General features: G+C 56.3%; 2 protein-coding genes across 13 annotated transcripts; both read left to right on the top strand.

The window, feature by feature from the left end:
• Positions 1–52: 52 nt before the first annotated feature.
• On the top strand, positions 53–928 carry TMEM203 (transmembrane protein 203). The gene has a single exon (XM_051636566.1). The coding sequence runs from the start codon at positions 213–215 to the stop codon at positions 621–623; it is 411 nt and encodes a 136-aa protein (XP_051492526.1). The 5' UTR covers positions 53–212; the 3' UTR covers positions 624–928.
• A 1,971-nt stretch (positions 929–2,899) lies between these two features.
• On the top strand, positions 2,900–21,484 carry LOC127392492 (ectonucleoside triphosphate diphosphohydrolase 8-like). 12 transcript variants are annotated; one of them, XM_051636519.1, is made up of 11 exons: positions 2,900–3,079; positions 4,527–4,991; positions 11,569–11,708; positions 12,641–12,758; positions 13,299–13,449; positions 14,725–14,884; positions 15,641–15,874; positions 17,322–17,594; positions 18,518–18,628; positions 19,270–19,407; positions 20,680–21,484. In XM_051636519.1, exons 3-11 carry the CDS (start codon positions 11,583–11,585, stop codon positions 21,031–21,033), a joined length of 1,665 nt encoding a protein of 554 aa, XP_051492479.1. In that variant the 5' UTR covers positions 2,900–3,079; positions 4,527–4,991; positions 11,569–11,582; the 3' UTR covers positions 21,034–21,484. The 12 variants fall into 12 exon arrangements, with proteins under 12 accessions (XP_051492479.1, XP_051492480.1, XP_051492484.1 ...); XM_051636524.1 differs by lacking the exons at positions 2,900–3,079; positions 4,527–4,991 and adding exons at positions 7,909–9,116; positions 18,158–18,302 and having other exon boundaries at positions 19,281–19,407; positions 20,649–20,773; XM_051636525.1 differs by lacking the exons at positions 2,900–3,079; positions 4,527–4,991 and adding exons at positions 7,909–9,116; positions 18,158–18,302 and having other exon boundaries at positions 19,281–19,407; positions 20,680–20,771.
• The last annotated feature ends 311 nt before the right edge of the window (positions 21,485–21,795 follow it).

Raw genomic sequence — 21,795 nt, 5'->3', positions numbered from 1 at the left:
TGACGGGTCCGGCCCCCGGGCCCCCCGAACCCCCGAACCTCCGAACCCCCTGAACCTCTGAACCCCCGAACCTCGGAACCCCCTGAACCCCCCGACCCCTCGAACCCCCCGAACCCCGGTCCCCCGACCCCTCGAACCCCCGGCCCCTCCGACCCCCCCGAACCCCCCGACCTCCCTACCCCCCCAAACCCCCCGCCCCCCGGGCCGGGACGATGCTGTTCTCCCTGCGGGAGCTGGTGCAGTGGTTGGGCTTCGCCACCTTCGAGATCTTCCTGCACGGCCTGGCCCTGCTGGTCTTCTCGGCGCTGCTGGTGCTGAAGGTGGACGGGCAGGCCCCCGCGCTCTCCTGGTGGCTGGTCTTCGTCCCCTTCTTCGCCGCCGACGGGCTCAGCACCTACTTCACCACCATCGTCTCGGTGAGGCTCTTCCAGGACGGGGAGAAGCGCCTGGCCGTGCTGCGGCTCTTCTGGATCCTCACCATCCTCAGCCTCAAGTTCGTCTTCGAGATGCTGCTGTGCCAGAAGCTGGTGGAGCACACCCGGGAGCTGTGGTACGGGCTCATCATGTCCCCTGTCTTCATCCTCCTGCAGCTGCTGATGATCCGAGCCTGCCGGGTGAACTGAGGGCGAGGGGCAGGCTCTGGGGCTCTGGCTCCTCACCCCGGGCAGGGACGTGCCCGACTCGCCGGGAGCCCGGGCTCCTGGCAGCAGCTTCTCCCTGGCAGCAGCTTCTCCCTGGCAGCAGGGCCCACAAGGCTTGCTTTGTGACTGAGCTGTGTGTGGCTGGGCCTCGTGTTTCTGCAGAAGATCCCTGCGTGCTGCATCCTTATGTCAGGTCTCAGCTCTCAGTGTTAGGCCTGAGGCATCCTGCCCCCAGCACTGGTTGATATGCAGGTTATTTTGTTTGAAAATAAAAATGCGTGGAAGGATTCCTTTTATTTTTTACTTTTTTTCCCCTGGAAAGCATTTGTACTCAAAGCTGCTGCCTGGAGAATGGGAATTGTGTGGAGGCTGGTTGGTTGCAGTAGATCCCATACCCCCAGGCCCCTGCCAGCCTGTCCCCCTGTCCTGCCCCACCCCGGGCCACGCTTGTTATGATGCTTCAGCAGCAAAGCTCCTGGGTTTCCATCTGTCCTCGCACTGCCCTGAGCCCCTCGTGCCTTCACTGCACTGGTGGGGTCTCATGGGGCTGTGCTCAGAGCCAGAGATAATTGATGTGTTTATTTTTGACCATAAATGTGGGGTTTTTTCTTTGTATTTGAGATCCATTCCCTAAATACCAAGGTGGAGGTGTTGGGAGGGTGAGGCACAGGGACTGTGTAACCAGCTGGTGCTGGTTGGGACATGGGGGGTTGGGTCTCACTGAGCCCCAGCTTTGGTGTGAAACGCTGTCCCCAGATCCCCAGTATTCCTCAGGGAAGTGCAGATCTGCACGTTAAATGCCAGTGTCACAGGGAGCTCCCAGCTCCAAGGATCCCTCAGTGTCACTTGTGTCCAGCTCCCACCATGAGTGTGTTGGGAGCAGTGGATCTGTCCCTCACCCCTCTGCCAGTGCTGCTTTGGAGCCCAGGTCTCCTTCTCACACCAAGTTTCACAGACCTTTGTACTCTATGGATGATGTTGACTCTGCCAAAGCATTTCCTGGGAGCCAGGGCTTCCCCTCCAGCCTCAGCTGCTCATCCCTGTCCTTGCCCCATCTGCCCTCTCTCCTCTGCTGCTCTCAGGATCTGTTTTGGGCAGGCGGGATCTTGAGATGGAAAACTGCTGGAGAACCAGGTCTGCAGGTCAGGGTCGATCAGCAGAGGCCTGAGGCAGCACCAGGTATAGGTTTGTGGGGCTGATGCTCTGATGACAAGGAAACAAGTGGCTTCTCCCTGTCAGGTGGGTGGGCACTGCAAGGAGGTTTCCCGCAGGTGACCATGGTCCCCTCGTGCTGCTGCCTCATCCTGGCTGTCATGGAGTGAGGGTGGCAGAACCAGAGGTGTTCTTCAGCAGGATCCATAAGCTGCCACAGATTTAGCCCATACTGGGGCTTAGCACCTGCTGCACAGTGTGACCTGCTCCCCACCATCCTCTGTCCAGGTGACACCTGAGCTCCAGCCCTGCCTCGATGTCCCCATGGCTCCAGGTGGCCCGTTCTGGGCTGGCACCAGGGTCTTGTACTGGAAGTGCAGGACAGGAGCACCCGTCTTGCTCAGTCCTTGCACACCGTTAGGTGGCACTGGGCCCTGAGCCCTGGGACTTGTCTCACAGGGGTTCCTTCACTCCTGCTCTGCCTTGTGATGTGGTTTTCCAGGCCTGGATGTCACCAAAGTGCAGCCAGAACATCCCCAGAGGCTCCTTCTGTCTGTCCACTTGGAGCAGCCGTTTGCTCACACAGGCCAAGCGATGGGAAACCAAGGACACCTCACCCAGGAGGGTGGTGGCTGCTCTGTGTCCACTGCCACCTCCCTGCAGCTCGAGTTCATCCCTGCTCTTGGTGTCCCTGTGCAGCTGTTGTGCCCACAGCGCTCCTGGTCGCTCTGGGCACACGGGCCAGGCGTGTTGCATCACCAGCACCCAGGGCTACCGGGTCATCAGCAACCAAAGAGTCACTGGTGTGGGTCTGGGGGGCTGGGTGTGAGGGGAGCAGCAAGGCTGGGGCAGTGCTGGGGAACAGCTCATGATTGGCATGAAGAGCTGAAGCTGCAAAGGGTGGGGGACGTGGCTGGGGAAGGTGCAGAGGAGCAGGAGGAGCAGCACGGCCTCTGAGTCAGGAGGGCACAGTCACTGCAGTCCCTGGCACCAGCCACCCAGATAATTACACCAAAAAAACCTGAACCCAAAGATCAAAGTCACCAGGGCAGTGCCCTGCAGGGCAGTGGGGCTGCTTCCTGCTGCTGGGCCCAGCAGGGCTCCTCTGGGACCATCACCCCCAGCCTGGCAAGCAGCTGTGTCACCGGGGTGTGGAGCGTGAGACGGGGACGCGCCGCCACGTCCACCCCGCTGCCAGCACGCTCACCTGCAGCAGCCTCTCCAGCACTCTGCAGCTCCCTAGGGAAGATCCAGCCACCAGCACTTCCCAGCTCTGCTGCTCCCAGGTAAGACAGGCTCCCCAGTACATCTGGGGACACAGAGGGGCACGATACCACATGGCTGCCCTGGTGGGGTGGGGGGCTACCTGCATGGTCGGGGCAATGGGACCAGCCAGGACCAGCCATATGCCTTCCCAGGACTTACTCCTCATGGAAAGGAGTCAATTGCTGTGTCCAGGGCCACCAAATCCTGCAACAAAACTTGCCAGGGCCTTTGTCCTTGCACTCCAGCAGTGCAGCTCCAGACTAGTCTGTGGCCATGGCAATGTGGCCACATGAAACTCCTTCTAGGGCATCCACCTCAGTGAAACCCTGCTGGTCCCCTGCCAGCTGGCACAGCTTTAGGGGACAGACCCTGTCACCCTTCCCCTGTTCAGTGCAAGCCGTGGGGTCCCTGGCGCTTCTGCTGGGCTTCATGCACGAGAAGGACATGGGTCCAGCACGACCTGAGCCACCACAGGGGCACGAGGGCTCCTAAAGGAGACAGCTGGGAATGGATGGAAGCAGGGACCTCTTATCTCCACCTGCATCTTGACACGGGCAGCACCTGGGCACCATGTGATCTGCTCAGCATGGTTGTGGGTTTAGCATTCTGATGTGGTGGGTGGTTTCTGGTGAGGAGCTGGGAGCTGCTTTGCTGGTCCCTGGGGCTGTGGCTCGAGCCGTGTCCTGCCCTGCCCCAGCCAGCCCCTGCCTGCAGCTGCGTCTGCTGCCAGGGACGCAGAGTCCCTGGCCAAGACATGGACAGAAGGAACCCAGGGTTGGTGGAGCTTCTTCCAGATGGTTGTAAGGTCAAGAGCAAGGCACTAAGATCAGAGAGGATCATTTTGGTTGTTTATTTGTGGAAGACACAGAGACAACACATAAGGGTCAGGACACGTGTCATGGTTTGACTCAGGATCTTGGTAGGGAAAGAGAGAGTAAATGAAGGAGAGAGACTTTCCGATTGAGAACTAAACTAAACAGCTTTAATTAGATACTAATGATAAAAGAAAATATGTACAATTATATACAGATGTGCTCAGGAATGTGCAAAACCTTCTTTCCTCCCCCCACCCCCAGCAGCTCCCCTGGCACCTCCTGAGCTGTGAGCAACCCTGAAATGTCCCAGAGCTGCCAGAGAGAGGGCAGAGCAGGAGCTGAGGGGAGAGTGATGAGGGGCAAGGATGCACAGGCCTGGGGATCAACAGGGATGAATGGATGGATGGATGGATGGATGGATGGATGGATGGATGGATGGATGGATGGATGGAAGGATGGATGCATGGATGGATGGATAGATGGAGTCCTCCCCAGACACCAGTCATGGATGGGAGAGAACGGGAGAAGAAGCATGAAGGGGCTTGACTTCCATGATCCCTGACCTTACACCGAGCTCAAGTAGCTATATGGAATGGAATGCTTTGGTCAGTTTTGCTGTCTGTCTAGTTCACTCCTCCACTCCTCCCTACAGGAGGGCTGCAGACATGACTCTCCTGCTCCTGAAGCACCTGAGGCTGCAGATTCAACGAGCAGAGCAAAGTGACCTTGGCATCTCAGCAGGAACATAAACATTCCAGTGTTATCAGTCCACTGACTGGAAAACTTGCTGCTAGTTCAAAGAGAGCTGAAGGGAAAAAAAAATCAGTAAAAGGAAAATTGTCTTCATCCTGGCTCAAACCAAGACAACTGGGAATTACATGACATCCAGGATACTGGCTGACTTCAGTGCTCCCAGAATTTGTCTTGTATGAGCCGTGTGGGTTTCACAGCCTTCCCTGGGGTGGAGCTGCAAGGCAGCATCCATCAGGAAGCTGCTGGCTCAGGCAGGTCTCCAGCCGTGCCAGGAGCCCAACCTGGCCTTGGCTGTTCTGGTTTCTGTGCTCATTTGAAAGCATTCAGGGCCAAAAAGCCAGCTCCACAGCCTGCACTCACCCAGGTATGGCTTTCAGGAAATGACCTCAGTCATGCAAGCAAAAGATTGTTATCTCTAAATTGGCTGAAACACTTTCCCAATCACCTCTGCTCAAAAACCTCCTCTGTGCTGGTTCCACCACCTGCATCGCTCCGAGGACTTAAAAAGTACTTTGTGGTGCAAGACCCCTCAGCTCCTCCTGCAGCTGGGGGCTGGCTCCATGTGGCTGCTCCCCAGTGCATCAGCCATGCTGGGGCTGCCGGGGACTGTTGGGGGTGGCTGGAGTGGCCTGGGGCTACTGGGGCTGCTGGGGCTGCTGGGGCTGCTGGGGACACAGCTTGGTGGGGGGTGAGGGCACTGGCAGGGCCAGGCTGGCAGTGACTGTCCCAGGCTGCTCTGGTGCTGCTCAGCAGCATCCCAGCCCCTGGGGCTTTCCAGTCGTGCCTTGAAGGCAGAAGTCTCCATAGTTCCTCCTCTGCCCCCAGAGCCCCCCAGGCCACCACTCTGCCTGCTGTGGCCACATCCATTGCTGCTGGGATCTCAGTCCCTGGCTGCTGCTTTGTTTTTTTTTTCATTTAGCATGTCCAAAGAGCAATGGGGACCTGAACCCCACGCGGTGTCCCTGCATCCAGGGACAGCCTGGCTGGTGATCTGGGGTGGCAAAAGCAACATTTGCAGCAGAGCAGGACCTCGGATGACTTTCTCCACCAGCAGCATGCAGGCTGCACTTGGTGGGTGCTGATACCAAATCACAGCCTGGGACATGGGAACAGCCTGGTCTGGTTGTCTGCTCCCCTGCACCAAGAGGTTTGGCTGCCTGTGCCAGGTCAGTCCTGCTGGGAGGAAGGAAGAGGCTGGGCAGCCCTGCCTGGGGCTGCCTCCACATCTGCTCCCCTTGGAGCTGGTGCTCTGCCTGCAGTCCTGCTTTCCAGCTCTTCCTGAATCCTCATAATTTAGCTTTGTTTTGCTTCATGTTGTTTATAAGCTTTTGTGTTGGAGATGTGTGTTACCTGCATGTAGGCCATGGCCAACTGCAGCAGCTCAGCTTCCAACTGCTGGGATGGTCAGGACAAGCAGGCAAAGAGTTATTGGAAAATGAAGAGATAAGTGGTGTTTCATCCAGGTTTGCCAAGAAACCATGCTACCCCAACCCAACACCCTTCTCTGGTGGGTGAAAGCCACCCTGGAGAGGAGAGAGGGCAAACACCAGGTACTGCTTAGGAAGGGTCATGGTCAGAGTGGCTGGGCCAGCTGCTCGGTAGGTGGGATGCAGAGGTGGCTTTGGGGTGTCCCTGGCTAATGGCCAATGAGTGCAAAAGCAAATGTCACCCAATGAGCACATGGGTGCCCTGACATGCTGCAGGCCCCAGTTTCAGGCTTGGTGTTCTCAGGACTTAATCTATAGCTTTTATGGAATAATGGACTGTTGGGGAGGCTGCAGATGGCAGCTCAGGTCCATTTTAAGTCACCACTCTTGGGAAGATGTGATAAATTGGCAGCAAGTGGTGAAAGCCCAGAGGGGAGCACCAGGGTGGCAGGGGCACAAGGAGGAGAAGAGGCTGAAGGAAGGGAGGCTGCAGCAAAGGTGGCATCCCTGGAGCAGCTTTTCAGAAGCTTTGCTGACATTTTGAGAAGTGAGAGCTGACAGCCTGCTGACATGAGAGCAAGCAGGGAGCAAGGTGATACCAAGTGTCTGGCTGGTCACCCACCACCATGGCAAGGCAGGTGTCTCCATCATGAACTGCTCTCATCCAAATCAGTTTGGCTGCTCCAGGGAGACCTCCCATAGCCAAAGGGTTTCCTGGTCTCCAGGAAGTGCTGAGGGACACCTCCATCACGTCACCGTTTCACCTTCTGCCTTGTTTCCTTATGGCCTGGTTGATTGCACTGGAGGCAACCAAGCATCTCCAGGGCTGCTTGCCTCAGTGTCCCCACCCTGCTGTCCCCAAGTGCTCATGGTGACACTAGTGGAAGGGGAAATCCTGCCCTACGGCTGCTTCATCCTGGTTTCCCTGTGCTCCCTCCTCTCAGGAAGAAAAAAACCTTCAGGCCTCCCAGGCCCCGAGGAGACCCCATGCTCTCCTTGTGAGCCAGATCTGAGATACCTGCCGAGCAAGCAACTAACAGCCCCAAGCCCCTGGAGCATCCCTGCTCCATGTCCCTCCATCCTGGCACACACGGAGCCCATCAGTGCAGTGCTGGGCAGCACATCCCCCTCCCAGCAGGGACCTGGTCCCATTCCCCAGGCACCTGCTGGTTTCATGGTCACTATCGAAATACTGCGATTTTTATTGGTATCATTAATCTCGTGGCTCTCAGGAGGATGCAGATGTTGTGCTAAACCCCACCTGAGAGCCCTGGACCAGCACCTTCCATGTTGTATGGAATCACAGAATCATAGAATGGTTTGGGTTGGAAGGGACCTTCAAGATCACCCAGTCCCAACCCCCTGCATGGGCAGGGACACCTCCCACCAGCCCAGGCTGCTCCAAGCCCCATCCAACCTGCCCTTCAACACTGCCAGGGATGGGGCAGCCACAGCTTCCCTGGGCAACCTGGGCCAGGGTCTCACCACCCTCACAGCAAAGAATTTCTTCCTAGTGTCTCACCTAAATCTCCCCTCCTTCACCTTGAAATTGTTCCACTCATCACATCCCTCCCTGCCCTTGTCCCAAGCCCCTCCCCAGCTTTCCTGGAGCCCCTTCAGGCACTGGAAGGTGCTCTAAGGTCTCCCTGGAGCCTTCTCTTCTCCAGGCTGAACACCCCAACTCTCCCAGCCTGGCTCCAGAGCAGAGCTGCTCCAGCCCTTGGATCATCTCTGTGGCTTCCTCTGGACTTGCTCCATGTTCTTCTTATGGGGGCTCCAGAACTAGACACAGTTCTCCAGATGGGGTCTCATGAGAGCAGAGTAAAGGGGGAGAATCACCTTCCTTGATCTGCTGGCCACTGCTTTTGATGCAGCTCAGGACACAGCTGGTTTCTGGGCTTCAAGCACACGTTGCCAGCTCATAGCTGGCTTGTAGCTGTGCACAGGGAAGGGGAAAGGACTGGGGTGGTGCATGTCCCTGACCAAAGCACCCCCAGTTGAGAGGTGGCAGCTGGCGCCAGTCAGGGCAATCAGGACACATTTAATAATGATGCACACTGGGAAAGAGAGCCATAAGAAAGAAAGGTCTGGTGTGCTAGTTGCCAGCTGGGAACAGAAGACATGGGCATCTCAAAGGCAGTGTTAAATGGCCCCAACTCCACCAATCCTGCTGGAGTCAGAGTGGAAGGGAGGGCTGGGGCTAGTCCCTGCTGGGACAAGTAGCAGAAAGACCTGGGGTGCATCTGGAAAGGGAATGGGAGGCAGGGGTGCAGGTCATCTGGAGATGTGGAACATGTCCAGAGCCACTGCCTGCACTTCCCATGGCCAGAGCTGGGTGACCTGGTGGTGCAGAGATTGAATGGCAGGAAATGAGACACTCTTTTGACCCTGAGTCCAGGTGTTTTCCTTTCTAAAGGCACAGGGAACACACTCACGATGGAGGTGATCTCATTCCACAAACACCAGTCACCCCAGTGAGGTGGGACTGGCCTTGCAGAGTCCCCACACCAGCCTGGCAACCTCCTCCCATGTGTCACTGAGTCATTTCAAGGGCCACAGACAAACAAACACACGTGAAAAGCAGATCAAACAGGGGTGTGTGTGTGTACTCTAGCCATACTTCTCCCTACCAGATTTGTCCACCTGCCATCAGAAGATCGAGACATTTAGGTCACTTTTTCAGTTATGAGTAAATAGCCCAGGTTGCTCTCACCAGAGCACATCCCTGAAGACAAACGGGGCTGGGGCTGGAGAGTCCCTGAGGGGAGCCCCAGGACAGGGGCTGCCCTGTGGGCTGGGTCCTGCCAGGCGCCCACCACAACACCCTGAGACTCAACCCACCTTTTAACAACAGACACCCCTTTGGGTGGGATTATCTGAAGAAAACTAAGGTCTGGACTGGCTGTGGCTGGGAGCCAGGGTGCCCAGCTGGGACAGCATCTCCTGGGAGAGGTGCTGGGTGCTGCACATGGGGCAGGCACAGGGGGAAACAGCCTTGTCCCTCCTGCAGTGCCACAGGGGAAGGAGAAGGGGCCAGTGCTCAGCCCTTTCAGCAGGACAAGGTAAGAGATAATGTTCTAATTAGTTCATTAAGGGTTCTGTGGGAGCCCACGAGGGGAGCAGGTGTGTGGTGCTGTGTGCCAGGGATGCTATGCAGGTTTGGGAGATGTTCTCCAGAGACCCTTTTTCCTGGTCCTGCTGGGGCTCACAGGCTCTGCCTCCCCCAGCTTGCCCTGCCCCCTCCCAGCCCTGGAGGTTCTGCAGGGAGAATGTTGTCAACAAAATTATTAAGCCATTACCCATGACTTGGCTCAGGAATATCTAATGTAAACTGAAGGATATTACCTTTTATTGTTGTGTTTTAGCAGAAGTATTAATAGATAAAACTACCTCTGCCAGCAAAGCCTCTGTCCTGGCTCCCACCTCTGCATTTGTCCTTGTCCACCACCCGTGGGGTCTGCAGGAAAAGGAGAGAGGTGCAGGCAGTCCTCACACAGAGCTGCATCTCCAGGAGGGACTGGGATGGTTGGTGGCTCTGTCCTGCTGGGAGGACAAGTCTTCCTTGCTCAGGACAGCCCTGGCCCTGCTGCTGTGCAGCCAGTGAGGGATTTCCAGAGCTGGGAAGGCAGTAGATACTCCAGGTACTCATACACCCCCTTCCAGCAAAGCTGGAAGTCCAAAGGCCATGTGCTGTGTGGAGGTGGGAACACAGGAATGGTGGCATCCTCTGGGCACCCACCAGACAAGTACACAGGCCAGGGCAAAGGAGATTGCCATGGGATGAGGGACTGGCTGGAGGTCTGAGCCCCAGCTGGCAGTGGGCACCCAGCAGAGCCCCAGGGCGGCTGCTCCCTCATTTCATGGGGTGACATTTCAGTGCAAAACCTCTGAAACCCTCACCCATCCAGCCACAGGGAAGGGGCTCTGAGGGGGTGGCTGCAGCAGGGGCTCCAGGCAGGCATTTCCCTGGTGGCACTGCTGTGTGTGGCTCAGCTGTGATAACTGGGACCTGGATCTTTCCCGGGAGATCACCCGTGTGATCACCCACAGCCTCTTGGCGGGAGCTGAGTCAACAAGAAGCAGCTTCACCCAGAGGGAGCAGGTCCCCATATCCACCAGCTCCTCTGTGCCATGTGGGGCTGCCAGGGCTGGGTGGGATCCCTGCCTGTGCTGCCAGGTCCCAAACACAGCCCTGGAGCAGTGGGAGCTGTGGGCAGAGCTGGGGCTGTGAGGAGCCGAGAGCTCCCTGCTCCCTGGCTCTGCTTCGGGTTCCATGTCTGCAGGGACCCGGACCCCAGGAGCAGCTCAAAGCTGAGTGACACACGGGGAAGGGGTGACCCATCTGGGCCATGAAGACATCTTGGCCCTCTTGGCTTCTCATGTCTCCTAAGGCAAAGCTCAGTGAGTGGTGCTGAGACCTCCCAGCAGGGCCATCATCCTGCTCTGGTGTGATTTTACTAGACATTAGGAAGAAATTATTTGGTGTGAGGGTGGGGAGACCCTGGCCCAGGCTGCCCAGGGAAGCTGTGGCTGCCCCATCCCTGGCAGTGTTGAAGGGCAGGTTGGATGGGGCTTGGAGCAGCCTGGGCTGGGGGGAGGTGTCCCTGCCCATGAAAGGGAGTTGGAACTGGATGATCTTTAAGGTCCCTTCCAACCCAGTCTGTGATTCAGACTGGGGAGAGCAAAGACACAACAGAAAGGTGGGGGTGTGTGTAAAAGCACAAAGAAGCAGGAAGACAAGGGTTAAAAAGAGAAGTGTCTTGCAGGGCTCCTATGTGTGATTTCATTCAAATGAGAAGGAAGTAATTGGCTGCAGATAAGGTGTGGGGAAGATGTGAACTGAGCCATAACACCCCTGTAAGACAGAGCACTGATGTTCAGGCATTTTGCTTGAGGCTGATGAGGTCTGAGATTAAACAATGGGGAAAAGATTTTCAAGCAGTATCCACTTCCAAAGGATATAAAAGGTAAGTCCAAGGTGGGTTTAGTGCAGGCAGTGGAGGAGCCCAGAGCCACAGCAAGGACTCACAAGCCAGCTCTGAGCCATCCCACCTGGGCACCCACCTCTGGGAGCTCCTGGGTGCAGGTGAGCTGACCTTACTTCTTGGAAAATCCAATAATTGTCCCTTTCTGCAATATCCCACCTTGAGTTTTTGTGCTGTTTCTCATGCTCTCCTCTGCTTGGTGCAGTGTTTCCTTTGCTCCCCGTGGACCTGATCCTTCCCAATAGTGAGCCAAGGAGTGGGTGCAGGACCTGTAGGGCTGGTGCAATCCCAATGCAGCTGTGCCAAGCTGCTGGGCTACCAGCCCCTCTTTTCTCCAGCCCTCCCTATTTTATCCTAATCTTGCTGTTCCCAGGTAAAGAGCTGATTATTCACCAGGATTTCCAAGCTACACACCCTGAGCTAGTGCCAGCCTGGGGACAGCTTTTGGAGCCGATCTCCTCACAGCTTCTACTGTCTTGTTCCCAGCTTGCCATGTCCAACCACCTTTCTCCTGGGTGTGGGTTTGCAGGAGGAGCCTTTGCCATGATCTTTGCTAACAAGAAGCACTTCAGCACTGCCACTGTGGGGGCACTGGTCACAGTCTCCATCATTGCCCTTGTTCTCAGCCTGGTGAAGATTGACGACGTCACCCTGCCACCCACAGTCAAGGTGAGCCCAAAAAAGGGTCCCCAAGCACCACTGCAGAGACCAGTCACCTTGGGCAGGTGCCCAGAGACAACAGCTTGTCTTCAAGCTTAGGAGGTGATGGTTGGTCAGAAGGCCCTGCCTTGCAGTAGCTGGGTGGGTGTTTTCTCTCCATCACAAGAGACGGGCAGAAGAAATACAGCCCAGCCACCTAGAACAGAGGGAGGGAAGCCTCCTCTGAAACTAGCCACCGTCTACATGCTTGATATGTTTCAAGGAGATTACCTTGGGGAAGATGGAGAGGGCAAAGCCCTGTCTTACTCCCTCTGCCCTCCCAGGGCACCACACCACAGGGAGATCCACCTCCAGGTGGCCTTTGTTCCCGCCAGCTCCCACCAGCTTTGTCCTGACCCTCTCACACCACAGCACAAGCATCGTAGCTCCTCCCCAACCCTCCTTTGCAGTTTGGCATCCCCCTCTGGCTGCTGGAAGAGGGTTGGTATGGTTTTGAGGTGATGTGAAGGGCTTTATGGGTGCTCAACTGGGGCTGGTGTGGCCTTGCCAGCCCCAGCCAAGGCTGGGCACAGCCATGGGGGTAGCAGAGAGCACTGAAGGGGGGCAGTTCCTGCCAACAAGGTGGGGCCAGAGTAGAGAGAAAAGGTATGTGACCAAGAAAGAAAATAAAAAAGCATGAGGAAACAACCACAAAAATGTTTAAGTGGGCTGGCATTGCTGCACAGACCTTGGGAGGAGAATGAGAAAGTCCCTCAGCTCCTGTGAGAAACACCCGTGCTGAGGCCAAGCACTGACACTGCCACGGGGCAGACACCTGTGCCTTACAGAGGGGATTTTTGGGGCATCCTCTGGTCCCACCACCCTGGCAGGACCATGGTGGGACCAGGGCTAGGTTGCTGCTCCTCCCACCAGTGTGATGATGCCTTGTTTTTTCTTTCCAGTATGGGATGGTGTTTGATGCAGGCTCATCCCACACCTCCCTGTTTGTCTACGAGTGGGACTCAGACAAGGAGAACAACACTGGTGTGGTCAGCCAGGCCTTCTCCTGTAACGCCCAAGGTCAGTATTCCTCTGCCATGGGCTCTGTGCTGCCCTGCACATAGGTGGGACAATCTGGCCTCCCTCTCTTTAGCCTGCCCAGCCTGGCCAGATCCTTCCATCAGGTTGTCACTGCTGGCCCAGTGGGAGCCCTGCCTGCAGGCAGGGTGGTCCCTGGCTCCCCACTGCCTTCACTGCATAGCTGGGGGGCCCTCAGCACCATGTGGCGCCCACATGCTTGGTGGGACTGAAGCACCTTGGTGTTGCTCTGGATTTTCATTCCTCCACCTTGGCCAGCCCCCAGCTGCCCAGGCTGCTGTCCTGGCTGGGCAAGGGCTCAACCACAGAGCTGGGGACCCTGCTGAAAGCTTGGGAGATGTGGGGAAACCACAGGAGAGGGATGCAAGCGTGGGTTGGTCCGGTCCTGGGAGACCAGGGGGCCCTGGCAAAGCACCCTGTGTTGCTAAGAGGTGACAGATCTCACTGCCCCATGTCCTCCTGCTCCCACATCTCTGTGCCCAGCCATTCCCATCACCCTGTCCCAGCCTGACTCTCTTCCAGGGCAAGGCATATCAAGCTATGCCAACGATCCCCCAAAAGCTGGTGACTCCCTAAGAGCGTGCCTGGAAAAAGCCCTGAAGGTCATTCCTGCTGCGAAACAGAGGGATGTCCCAGTTTATCTTGGAGCAACGGCAGGCATGAGGCTACTGAGGTATCACTGTGGGGTGCAGGGGTGATGGAGCAGCCACTGCCAGGACAGTGTCCTGCAGCAGGCCAGGCTGCCAGGAGCTCCCAGCTCTCATGTTGCCATGAACAATCACCTGGCAGTGGGGAGGAGGCAGCCCTTGGGGACAGATGCGTGGCTGAGCTGTCCTGAGTGGTGGGCCCAGGGGCAGAGAGGCTGCTCAGAGGTGTCTGGTGGTGCCCTGGGATCCCACCTCCCAGGAGGGTGTTACATGCCCAGTTCCAAGCAAGAAATATTTCTCAAAGCTCTTTGTTTGCTCTTCATTATCCCTTTAGGTTGGACATTAGGAAAAAGTTCTTTCCTGTGAGGGTGTTAGATGCTGGAACAGGTTGCCCTGGGAGGTTGTGGATTTCCCTTCCCTGGAGGTCTTCAAGACCAGGTTGAATGATGCCTTGAGCAACCTGGTCTAGAGGGAGGTGTCTCTGCCCATGCAGAGGGGTTGGGACTGGATGATCTTTAAGGTCCCTTCCAACCCAAACCAGTCTGTGATTCTATGACTATTCTATGATTAACCACAAGGGAGCTGAGGTGCCACCAGGGGATGTGCCATCTGCCCAGGTGGATGAGTCCTGGCAGGGGAGTGGGGCAGAAGCAGAAGGCAACAGGGTGCTACAGGACCTGCCCTCATCTTTCACCAGCCCCTATCAGCTCTCTTCAAATGTCAGCCTTCATTTCATGGTTCCTGGTTTTATCATTACAGATAATCTAACAGAATTTCTGTGCCCTGGCAATCAGACCCCTTCCCTGGGAAGTGAGCACATGCAGGGGACCCCAAGACATCTTCCCCCCCCTCTCAGAGCTCTGAAACCAGGCTGGCACCTTCTGGAAAGCCCCCTTGGAGCTCAGCAGCCAGCCCTGGTGTTGGAGCAGTCAATAGGGGATGTTCAAACCTGGGTTTTGCAGCATAATCCCTTCTGGCCTCCAGCACTGTGAAGATGCTTAGATAGGGAAGGGTGGCCTCACAAACGTCTGTGGTCCTGGGACCAAGCTGCACTGGAGGGAAGAGGCTGCAGTTGCTCCTGATTTTGCAATTCCAAGTCTGGAGCTTTGGGGTTTCAGCTCTATGAGCAGCTTCAACTAGTTACGTAGCAGGGAATATCATTTCCCACAAACTGCTTGCTGCAAAAAATCAGCCTGTGTGGAACTGGGGAAAAAAAAAAAAAACAACCAGCCTGTTTGCTTGTGTTTTTCTGTGGCATTGATGTATCTGAGTATGTGTCCTGACCTTTGACTCCTTCTCAGGCAGAAGAACAGCTCAGCTGCAGACCAAGTCCTGGCTGAAGTTGCTAAAACCATGCAGGAGTACCCTGTGGTGTTCAGAGGGGCTCAGATCCTCACAGGAGAGGAGGAGGGGGCTTATGGCTGGATCACCATCAACTACCTGCTGGACTCCTTCACCAAGGTGGGAGAAGGGTGCATCACCCACTCTGCTAAATACAGTTGTTCTGATTTTCCTGCAGCTTGCTCAGCACAGCAGGGAAGGTCTGGGTTAGCAGCTTTTTGGAATGTCCTCAGGGAAGCACCAGCTATCCTCTGGCTTCCACAGTGATGGGGAGGGAGAAATCAGGAATGGAGGTGCCTATTAAGGGCATCTCTCCACTGCATGTGGACACAGTGTCCCTTGGGGACAGCAAGGTTGGCTGTGCAGCCCGGTAGGCACCATTTGCTCCTGCAGGGCTTTGTCTCACTGCCCTGGGAAGGTCCATCTCTGTGTGGCACTGGGAGACCCATTTTGGTTCATTGTGCCAGCCTGAAGGAAGGACTCAAACCCCTCCTCTGCTGCAGCTCAGAGCAGCGCGGGCACCGCTGAACTCCTGGGCAGGGTTTCTGTCCCTGCCCTCACAGAGGCACCTCTGCAGGGTGGGCAGCCCCTCCAGGACAGGTCCCCACCAGGGCTGTGGTCTGGGGATGGGTGTCTCAGAGCGCTTTGGACACCTTGAGCTGCAGACAGCTCAGTCTCTGTGTCCCTGGCTCTGACATGGGCCAGGCTGGTTGGACAGGGAAGGCAGTGGGACCTCAGGTACAGGAATCATGTAAGTGAACAACCATTTCATTTAATAACAAAACCCTATTGACTTCAATGGGATGAGAACTTTGCTCAGGGTGGGTAAGCCCAGCCGTGGACTTCTCCTCCTCCTCTCCTGTCCTGCCCTGGCAGTTCTCCCCCAGAGCACGTGCGTGGGTTCATCCGGAGGCAGCCAACATTTATGGGGCGCTGGATCTTGGAGGAGCATCCACTCAAATCAGCTTTATGCCTGAAAGTTCCGTCAGAAACTGGAGTGAAGCCTCCAAGTTCACACTGTACGGGTATAACTACAACATCTACACCCACAGCTACCTCTGCTACGGGCAGAACGAGATGCTGAAGCGCCTGGCAAAGGAATTGATTGTGGTGAGAGGGGAACGGGGGGGTAACTGGTCTCTGCTCTCATGCTACCAACCACAGACCTGTTAGTGCATAAATTAAGGACAGGCAATGCTCTTCCAAAGAGGTACCAGCAGGTACAGACTCCTTGGAGCACAGGTAGGCAGACATGGAGAGGAACACAGGAAGCATCAGAAGAGGCAGTTCAGGAGGGATCTTCTGGCCATACACAACTGTCTTGCCCAGGGTGCAGGCAAGACCAGGCTCTTGTCAGAGGTGCAAAGTGATGAGACAAGAGGCAACAAGCACAACCTGGAACATGCAAGTTTCCCAACCAGATGCAGGGAGAAAGTTTTTCCCAGTGAGAATGGTCAAGTATTGGAATAGGACACAGAACTTGCTGGGCCAGGCTCAGAGCTACTGCATCTAGTTGGTCCTGCTTTAAGGAGGGGGTTGGCACAGTGACCCTTTAGCTCCCCCATGAACTTCAACTACTCTGTGACTGTACAGACCTGAGAAAAGATGACCAGAAATGTTTCTCAGGCTTTTTTAATGAAGGTCAGAGGGGAAAGGCCACAACAAGCCCATGCAATGCTTCAGACTTGGGGAAGAGTGGCTGGCAAGCTGCTCAGGAAGGGCCTGAGGATGTTGGTCAACAGTGGCTGAATATGAGCCAGTGTGTGCTCAGTGGCCAGAAAGGCCACCAGCATCCTGGCTTTTGTCAGCACTAGTGTGGCCAGCAGGAGCAGGGCAGGGATTGTCCCCCTGTGCTGGACACTAGTGAGGGGGCACCTTGAATCCTGGAGTCAGTTCAGGACCCTCATAACTAGAATTGGATATTAGGAACAATTTCTTCATGGTAAGGGTTGTCCGGCCCTAGAACAGGCTGCCCAGGGCAGTGGTGGAATCACCATCCCTGGCAGTGTTTAGAAGGCCTATAGATGTGGTGTTGAGGGACATGGTTTAGCATCAGACTCAAAAGATTATCTTGAAGGTCTTTTTCAACCAGAACAACTCTATGAAGAGGGTCTTCATGGAAGTGCACCTTTCCAGGAGAAGCAGCCTTGCTGATCCAGAAGGGTTTGCTCACACTGCACAGCCAAGAAGATCCCAGGGATTGTTCCTGGCTGAGGCTGGAGCTAGAGACAGAGCTAGAACTGGGATGGAGAGGGCTTTGAGTGCCCCAGACCATGATCCTGCTGGTCAGGCTAGAGATGTGCTGGGTCCTTAAGGCCAGTCTGCCACTGTGGAAAGGGAATGAGACAAAGCAGAGTGAGGATGAATGTTCAGCTCAGGCTGGGACTGCAGATGAGCCAACAAGACCAGGGTTAAGCAGCTGGAGGGTCTTTCCCTGCCGAGCTGGTGGGAGATGCTGGTGCCCACGGCTTTGGAGGAGCACGGGGTGAACCCTGTGCCTGGTGTGCCCACCATGAGGGTTTGAAGGAGGCTGAACCTGCTGTTTTGCTGCCCCCAGGAGTCGGCCTCCAGCCCACGAGTCGACCACCCTTGCTACCCAAGAGACTACAACGAAACCCTCTCACTGTCTTCCTTCAGCTCCAGCCCCTGCACCAACCACAGTGACCCACGCCTGGGCCTCAGTGACAGGAATGTGACCCTAGAGGGCAGGGGCAATGCCACTGGCTGCCTGGCTGCCATCAAGAAGCTGTTCAACTTCTCAGCATGTGGCCAGAGCCAGGACTGCACCTTCGACGGCGTCTCCCAGCCCCCCATCCACGGGCACTTCATTGTAAGGCAAATTCAGTCCTCCTGCCTCCTGGGCACAGGATGTCCCCAGGTGCTGTGGTGTCCCTGTATGTCCCACAGCACTGTCACCTCCCTGCAGCAGAATGGGGGCAAGAATCTCCCAACTGCCCCAGGGCACACCAGGGATTGCTGCTGTCTGGTTTTCCAGCCAGCTCTCCAGACTGGGCCATTTTAATAAAACAGGTCAAGTTTTCAGTTTGGGTTGGAAGGGACCTTAAAGACCATCTAGATCCAACCCCCTGCATGGGCAGGGACACCTCCCACCAGCTCAGGTTGCTCCAAGCCCCATCCAACCTGCCCTTCAACACTGCCAGGGATGGGGCAGCCACAGCTTCCCTGGGCAGCCTGGGCCAGTGTCTCACCACCCTCACAGCAAAGAATTTATTTGTAATATCCAACCTAAATCTCCCCTCTCATAGTTTAAAGCCACTTACCCCTTGTCCTCTCCCTCCCTGCCCTTGTCCCAAGCCCCTCCCCAGCTTTCCTGGAGCCCCTTCAGGCACTGGAAGCTGCTCTCAGGTCTCCCTGGAGCCTTCTCTTCTCCAGGCTGAACACCCCAACTCTCCCAGCCTGGCTCCAGAGCAGAGCTGCTCCAGCCCTGGCATCATCTCTGTGGCCTCCTCTGGACTTGCTTCAGAAGCTCCATGTCCTTCTTATGTTGGGGGCTCCAGAACTGGACACAGTTCTCCAGGTGGGGTCCCACAACAGCAGAGTAAAGGGGGGGAATCACCTTCCTTGAGCTGCTGGCCACGCACCCGCCAGGCATGGACAGCCGGGCCCTGGGACTATGCAAGGGTGGGAAAAACCTGGTGAGGGACAAACTCCTGCCTCAAGGCACACAGGGGCTGCTGCCTTGGGAGATTTCTCCACCAAAGTTCAAAGGCATTTCTACCTCTTGCCTTTCAGGCCTTCTCTGCCTTTTACTACAACTTCAAGTTTCTCAACCTGACAGAGGGGCAGTCACTGGGCACTGTCAGGGAGACCATCGAGCAGTTCTGCACAAGAAGCTGGGAAGACGTACGTTCCACACCATGGGGGGACTGTGGGGAAACCTCACAAGAAAAGGGGTCCTGGAGTGGGGAACGGACTCCCCAGGGCAAGGCTTCCTGCTTGCTGAGCTCTGGAGCCATCTCTGAGCTCTGAGGGAGCCAGGACCATCCTGCACCCACCTTGGGACCCTCCTTGATCATGCAACATTGGAAAAAGGGCAGCCAGGGCAGATGAAGGCAGCAAAACCTCCCCTCCCAAACAGGAGCTGGGGATGGAGATGGGTCTACAGCACTGGGGGATGGAGAGAGTGGAGCCAGCTGCTGGCACCACCCTGGAGAGGAGTCAAATGGGGATGAATGAGACTAAGAGTTCTGCTAGAACCATCACAGAGCAGAGGGCAGGAGCCCTTTGCATGAGGAGGCTAAGATGGAAGAACCTGGGGCAGGAGACGTTCTAGTATATCTCTGTTTCCATGTGGAGAGTAAATCCTCCACAAAGGAGTTGCCCTGTGGACAGGTCCAAACTTCCTGCCTGGTCCAGAAGTCTTTTTCAGGATGCTGGTGGCCACAGAGTCATTTCCCCTCGTGCAGCTGTTGTCAGGGCATTGTCCCTGCATGGGAATTGCCTGCAAGTATCTTCCTTTCCTCCCAAACATGTCCCCACCCCAGCTGTCTTCTAGCTACCCTGAAGAGCATCCTGAGCGACTGCCCAAATACTGCGCCAACGCCAACTACATCCTCACACTCCTCCTCGATGCCTACAAGTTCAACCAGACCAGCTGGAACAAGATCTTCTTCCAGATGAAGGTAGGCAGCAAACCCAGCCTGCGGGCAGGAGCAGGGGCAGCTCTGGAGAAAAGAGCTGCCTGCATCAGGGTGCTGTGAGGGCCACAGTCCAGAAAGCCCAGCATGGCACTGGGTGTGGGGCCAGCTACTGCACCCACTGGGGACATGCAGGAGCAGGTGGCCCTGCACCATCAGTGTGGCTTTCACAGAATTATGGTACCACTGAATTTTTGGGTTGGAAAAGACCTTTAAGACCATTAAGTCCAACCGTTCCCCCAGCACTGCCAAGGCCACCTCTAAACCATGTCCCTCAGCATCACACCTACCCAGCTTCGAAGTCTCTCCAGGGATGGGGACTCCACCGCTGACTGAGCAGCCTGGGTGGGGCCTGACAGCCCTTTTGGTGAAGGAAGTTTCTTCCAATATCCAATCTAAACCTCCCCTGGTGCAACTTGAGGCCATTTCCTCTTGTTCTTTTGCTTGTTCCTTGGGAGCAGAGCCCAACCCCCCTGGCTCCAACCTCCTCCCAGGCAGCTGCAGAGCCAGCAGGTCTCCCCTCAGCCTCCTTTGCTCCAGGCTGAACATCCCTGATTCCCTCAGCTTCTCCTCATCAGACTTGTGTTCCAGCCCCTTCCCCAGCTCCGTTGCCCTTCTCTGGACACGCTCCAGCCCGTCCATGTCTTTCTGGTCATGAGGGGCCCAGACCTGACCCCAGGATTCCAGGTGCCCCCTCCCCAGTGCCCAGCCCTGCCGTGCCAGATCCCTGCTGTGCTCCTGCTGGCCACACCAGTGCTGACACAGGCCACAGGATACTGGTGGCCTTTTTGGCCACTGGGCACACACTGGCTCACATGCAACCCCTGATGACCAACAGGTCCTTTTCTGCTGGGGCACCTTCCAGCCCCTGCAGGGCTAACATCATCCCCTCTCTCCTCGGGCAGGTGGGAAGTGCTGATGTGGGTTGGACACTGGGCTACATGCTGAACCTCACCAACATGATCCCAGCAGAGGCTCCGGCACGGCTCAAGGGGCATGTTCCCTCCCTGTGGGCTGCAGCCATCACCTTCATCATCCTCACCCTTGCCTTGGGGATTACTGCCCTGCTCCTGCTCCTGTGGGTGTAGGAGCTTGGCTGCATTTTGGAGCCCAACAGGAGCCCATCAGGGCTGCAGGGCTGCCTGCACTGCTGTGCCCTGAGCTTCTGCCAGCAGGACTGGCAGCCCAAGGATGCTCAGCCATGATGAGCACCTTAACTTCTGCAGCACTGAAGAACCATGGGCTGGCCTTCCACAGGACTGTCCTCAACATGCAGAGTCACCACAAGATGTTTCCAGAGGAGCTCCTGCAGAGACTTGTTGGTTCAGCCGACACACCACCGGAATCCCAGCCATGCCTCTCCACCTCCTGACACTGCTTTGCCTGTTAAAGGTCTGGTCTCCATCCCACCAGCTGGCATGTGGGGCCACGGAGAGCCACCCTGGCCATGGAAGAGCTCCCCAAGTGCTGGGCTGCTGGTGCATGGCTGCAGGCACTTGGTGCCAGGGTGCTTCGGGTGATGCTGGCTCTGACCATGAGTCACGCTGCCAGCGTGAGGGCATGCGAGGCTCTGCAGCACCCCAGCTGGCTCTCCTGAGTTGCTTGTATTAACTGATGATCTTGGAGGCAAAGGGAAAACTGAGCACCCAAAGTCAGAAGCATGGTCCCAGAGGGTTCATATAATCCTCTCCTCTCCTCTCCTCTCCTCTCCTCTCCTCTCCTCTCCTCTCCTCTCCTCTCCTCTCCTCTCCTCTCCTCTCCTCTCCTCTCCCATCATCTTCCTTTTCTCCTGGGATAAAGGAATCAGTGCTCCTGAGTGTCTTCCTGGAGACAACATTGTCCCACCAGCAGATGCCCAAACACCCAGTCCTGCCCTGTGCACGTGGCTGAGCTGGGCCCTGCCCATGACTGTGCCCTTGCCTTTGGTTCTGCTCACTGCTCTGCCCCGTGGATGATTCACTGGGTTGCCTGCCTCCCGGCAGCACGGTGCTGACCTTTGGTGTCCCAGCAGGACGGCGGCGTCTGGCAGCTCAGCTCACCCAAATAAAGGCTGTAAAAGGCAGGGGACAGGGAGACGCCTGTTACTTTGCTCCTGAACAGTTACAGAGTTGAAGAACCACAGAGTCACAGAATGCTGGAGTTGGAAGGGACCTCCAAAGATCATCAAGTCCAACCCCCCCTGCCAGAGCAGGACCAAAACTAGGGCAGGTCACTTAGAAAGGCATCCAGACAGGTCTGGAAAGTCTCCAGAGAAGGAGACTCCACAACCTCTCTGGGCAGCCTGTCCCAGGGCTCTGTCACCCTCACAGGAAAGAAGTTATTCTCATGTTGAGGTGGAACTTCCTGGGCTCCAGTTTGAATCCATTGCCCCTC

This window comes from Apus apus, chromosome 19, assembly GCF_020740795.1.
Source record: "Apus apus isolate bApuApu2 chromosome 19, bApuApu2.pri.cur, whole genome shotgun sequence".
NCBI classification, from domain to species: domain Eukaryota; kingdom Metazoa; phylum Chordata; class Aves; order Apodiformes; family Apodidae; genus Apus; species Apus apus.
This window is presented reverse-complemented; position numbering and strand designations above follow the sequence as displayed.

Bases quoted from the DNA above. Each gene is read 5' to 3' on its own strand.
- TMEM203 (XM_051636566.1), top strand. From the start codon at position 213: ATGCTGTTCTCCCTGCGGGAGCTGGTGCAGTGGTTGGGCTTCGCCACC.
- LOC127392492 (XM_051636516.1), top strand. From the start codon at position 9,023: ATGGGGCAGGCACAGGGGGAAACAGCCTTGTCCCTCCTGCAGTGCCAC. The intron at 12,759-13,298 runs GTCAGTATTCCT...ACTCTCTTCCAG, and splicing joins CTTCTCCTGTAACGCCCAAG to GGCAAGGCATATCAAGCTAT. The intron at 15,875-17,321 runs GTGAGAGGGGAA...TGCTGCCCCCAG, and splicing joins TGGCAAAGGAATTGATTGTG to GAGTCGGCCTCCAGCCCACG.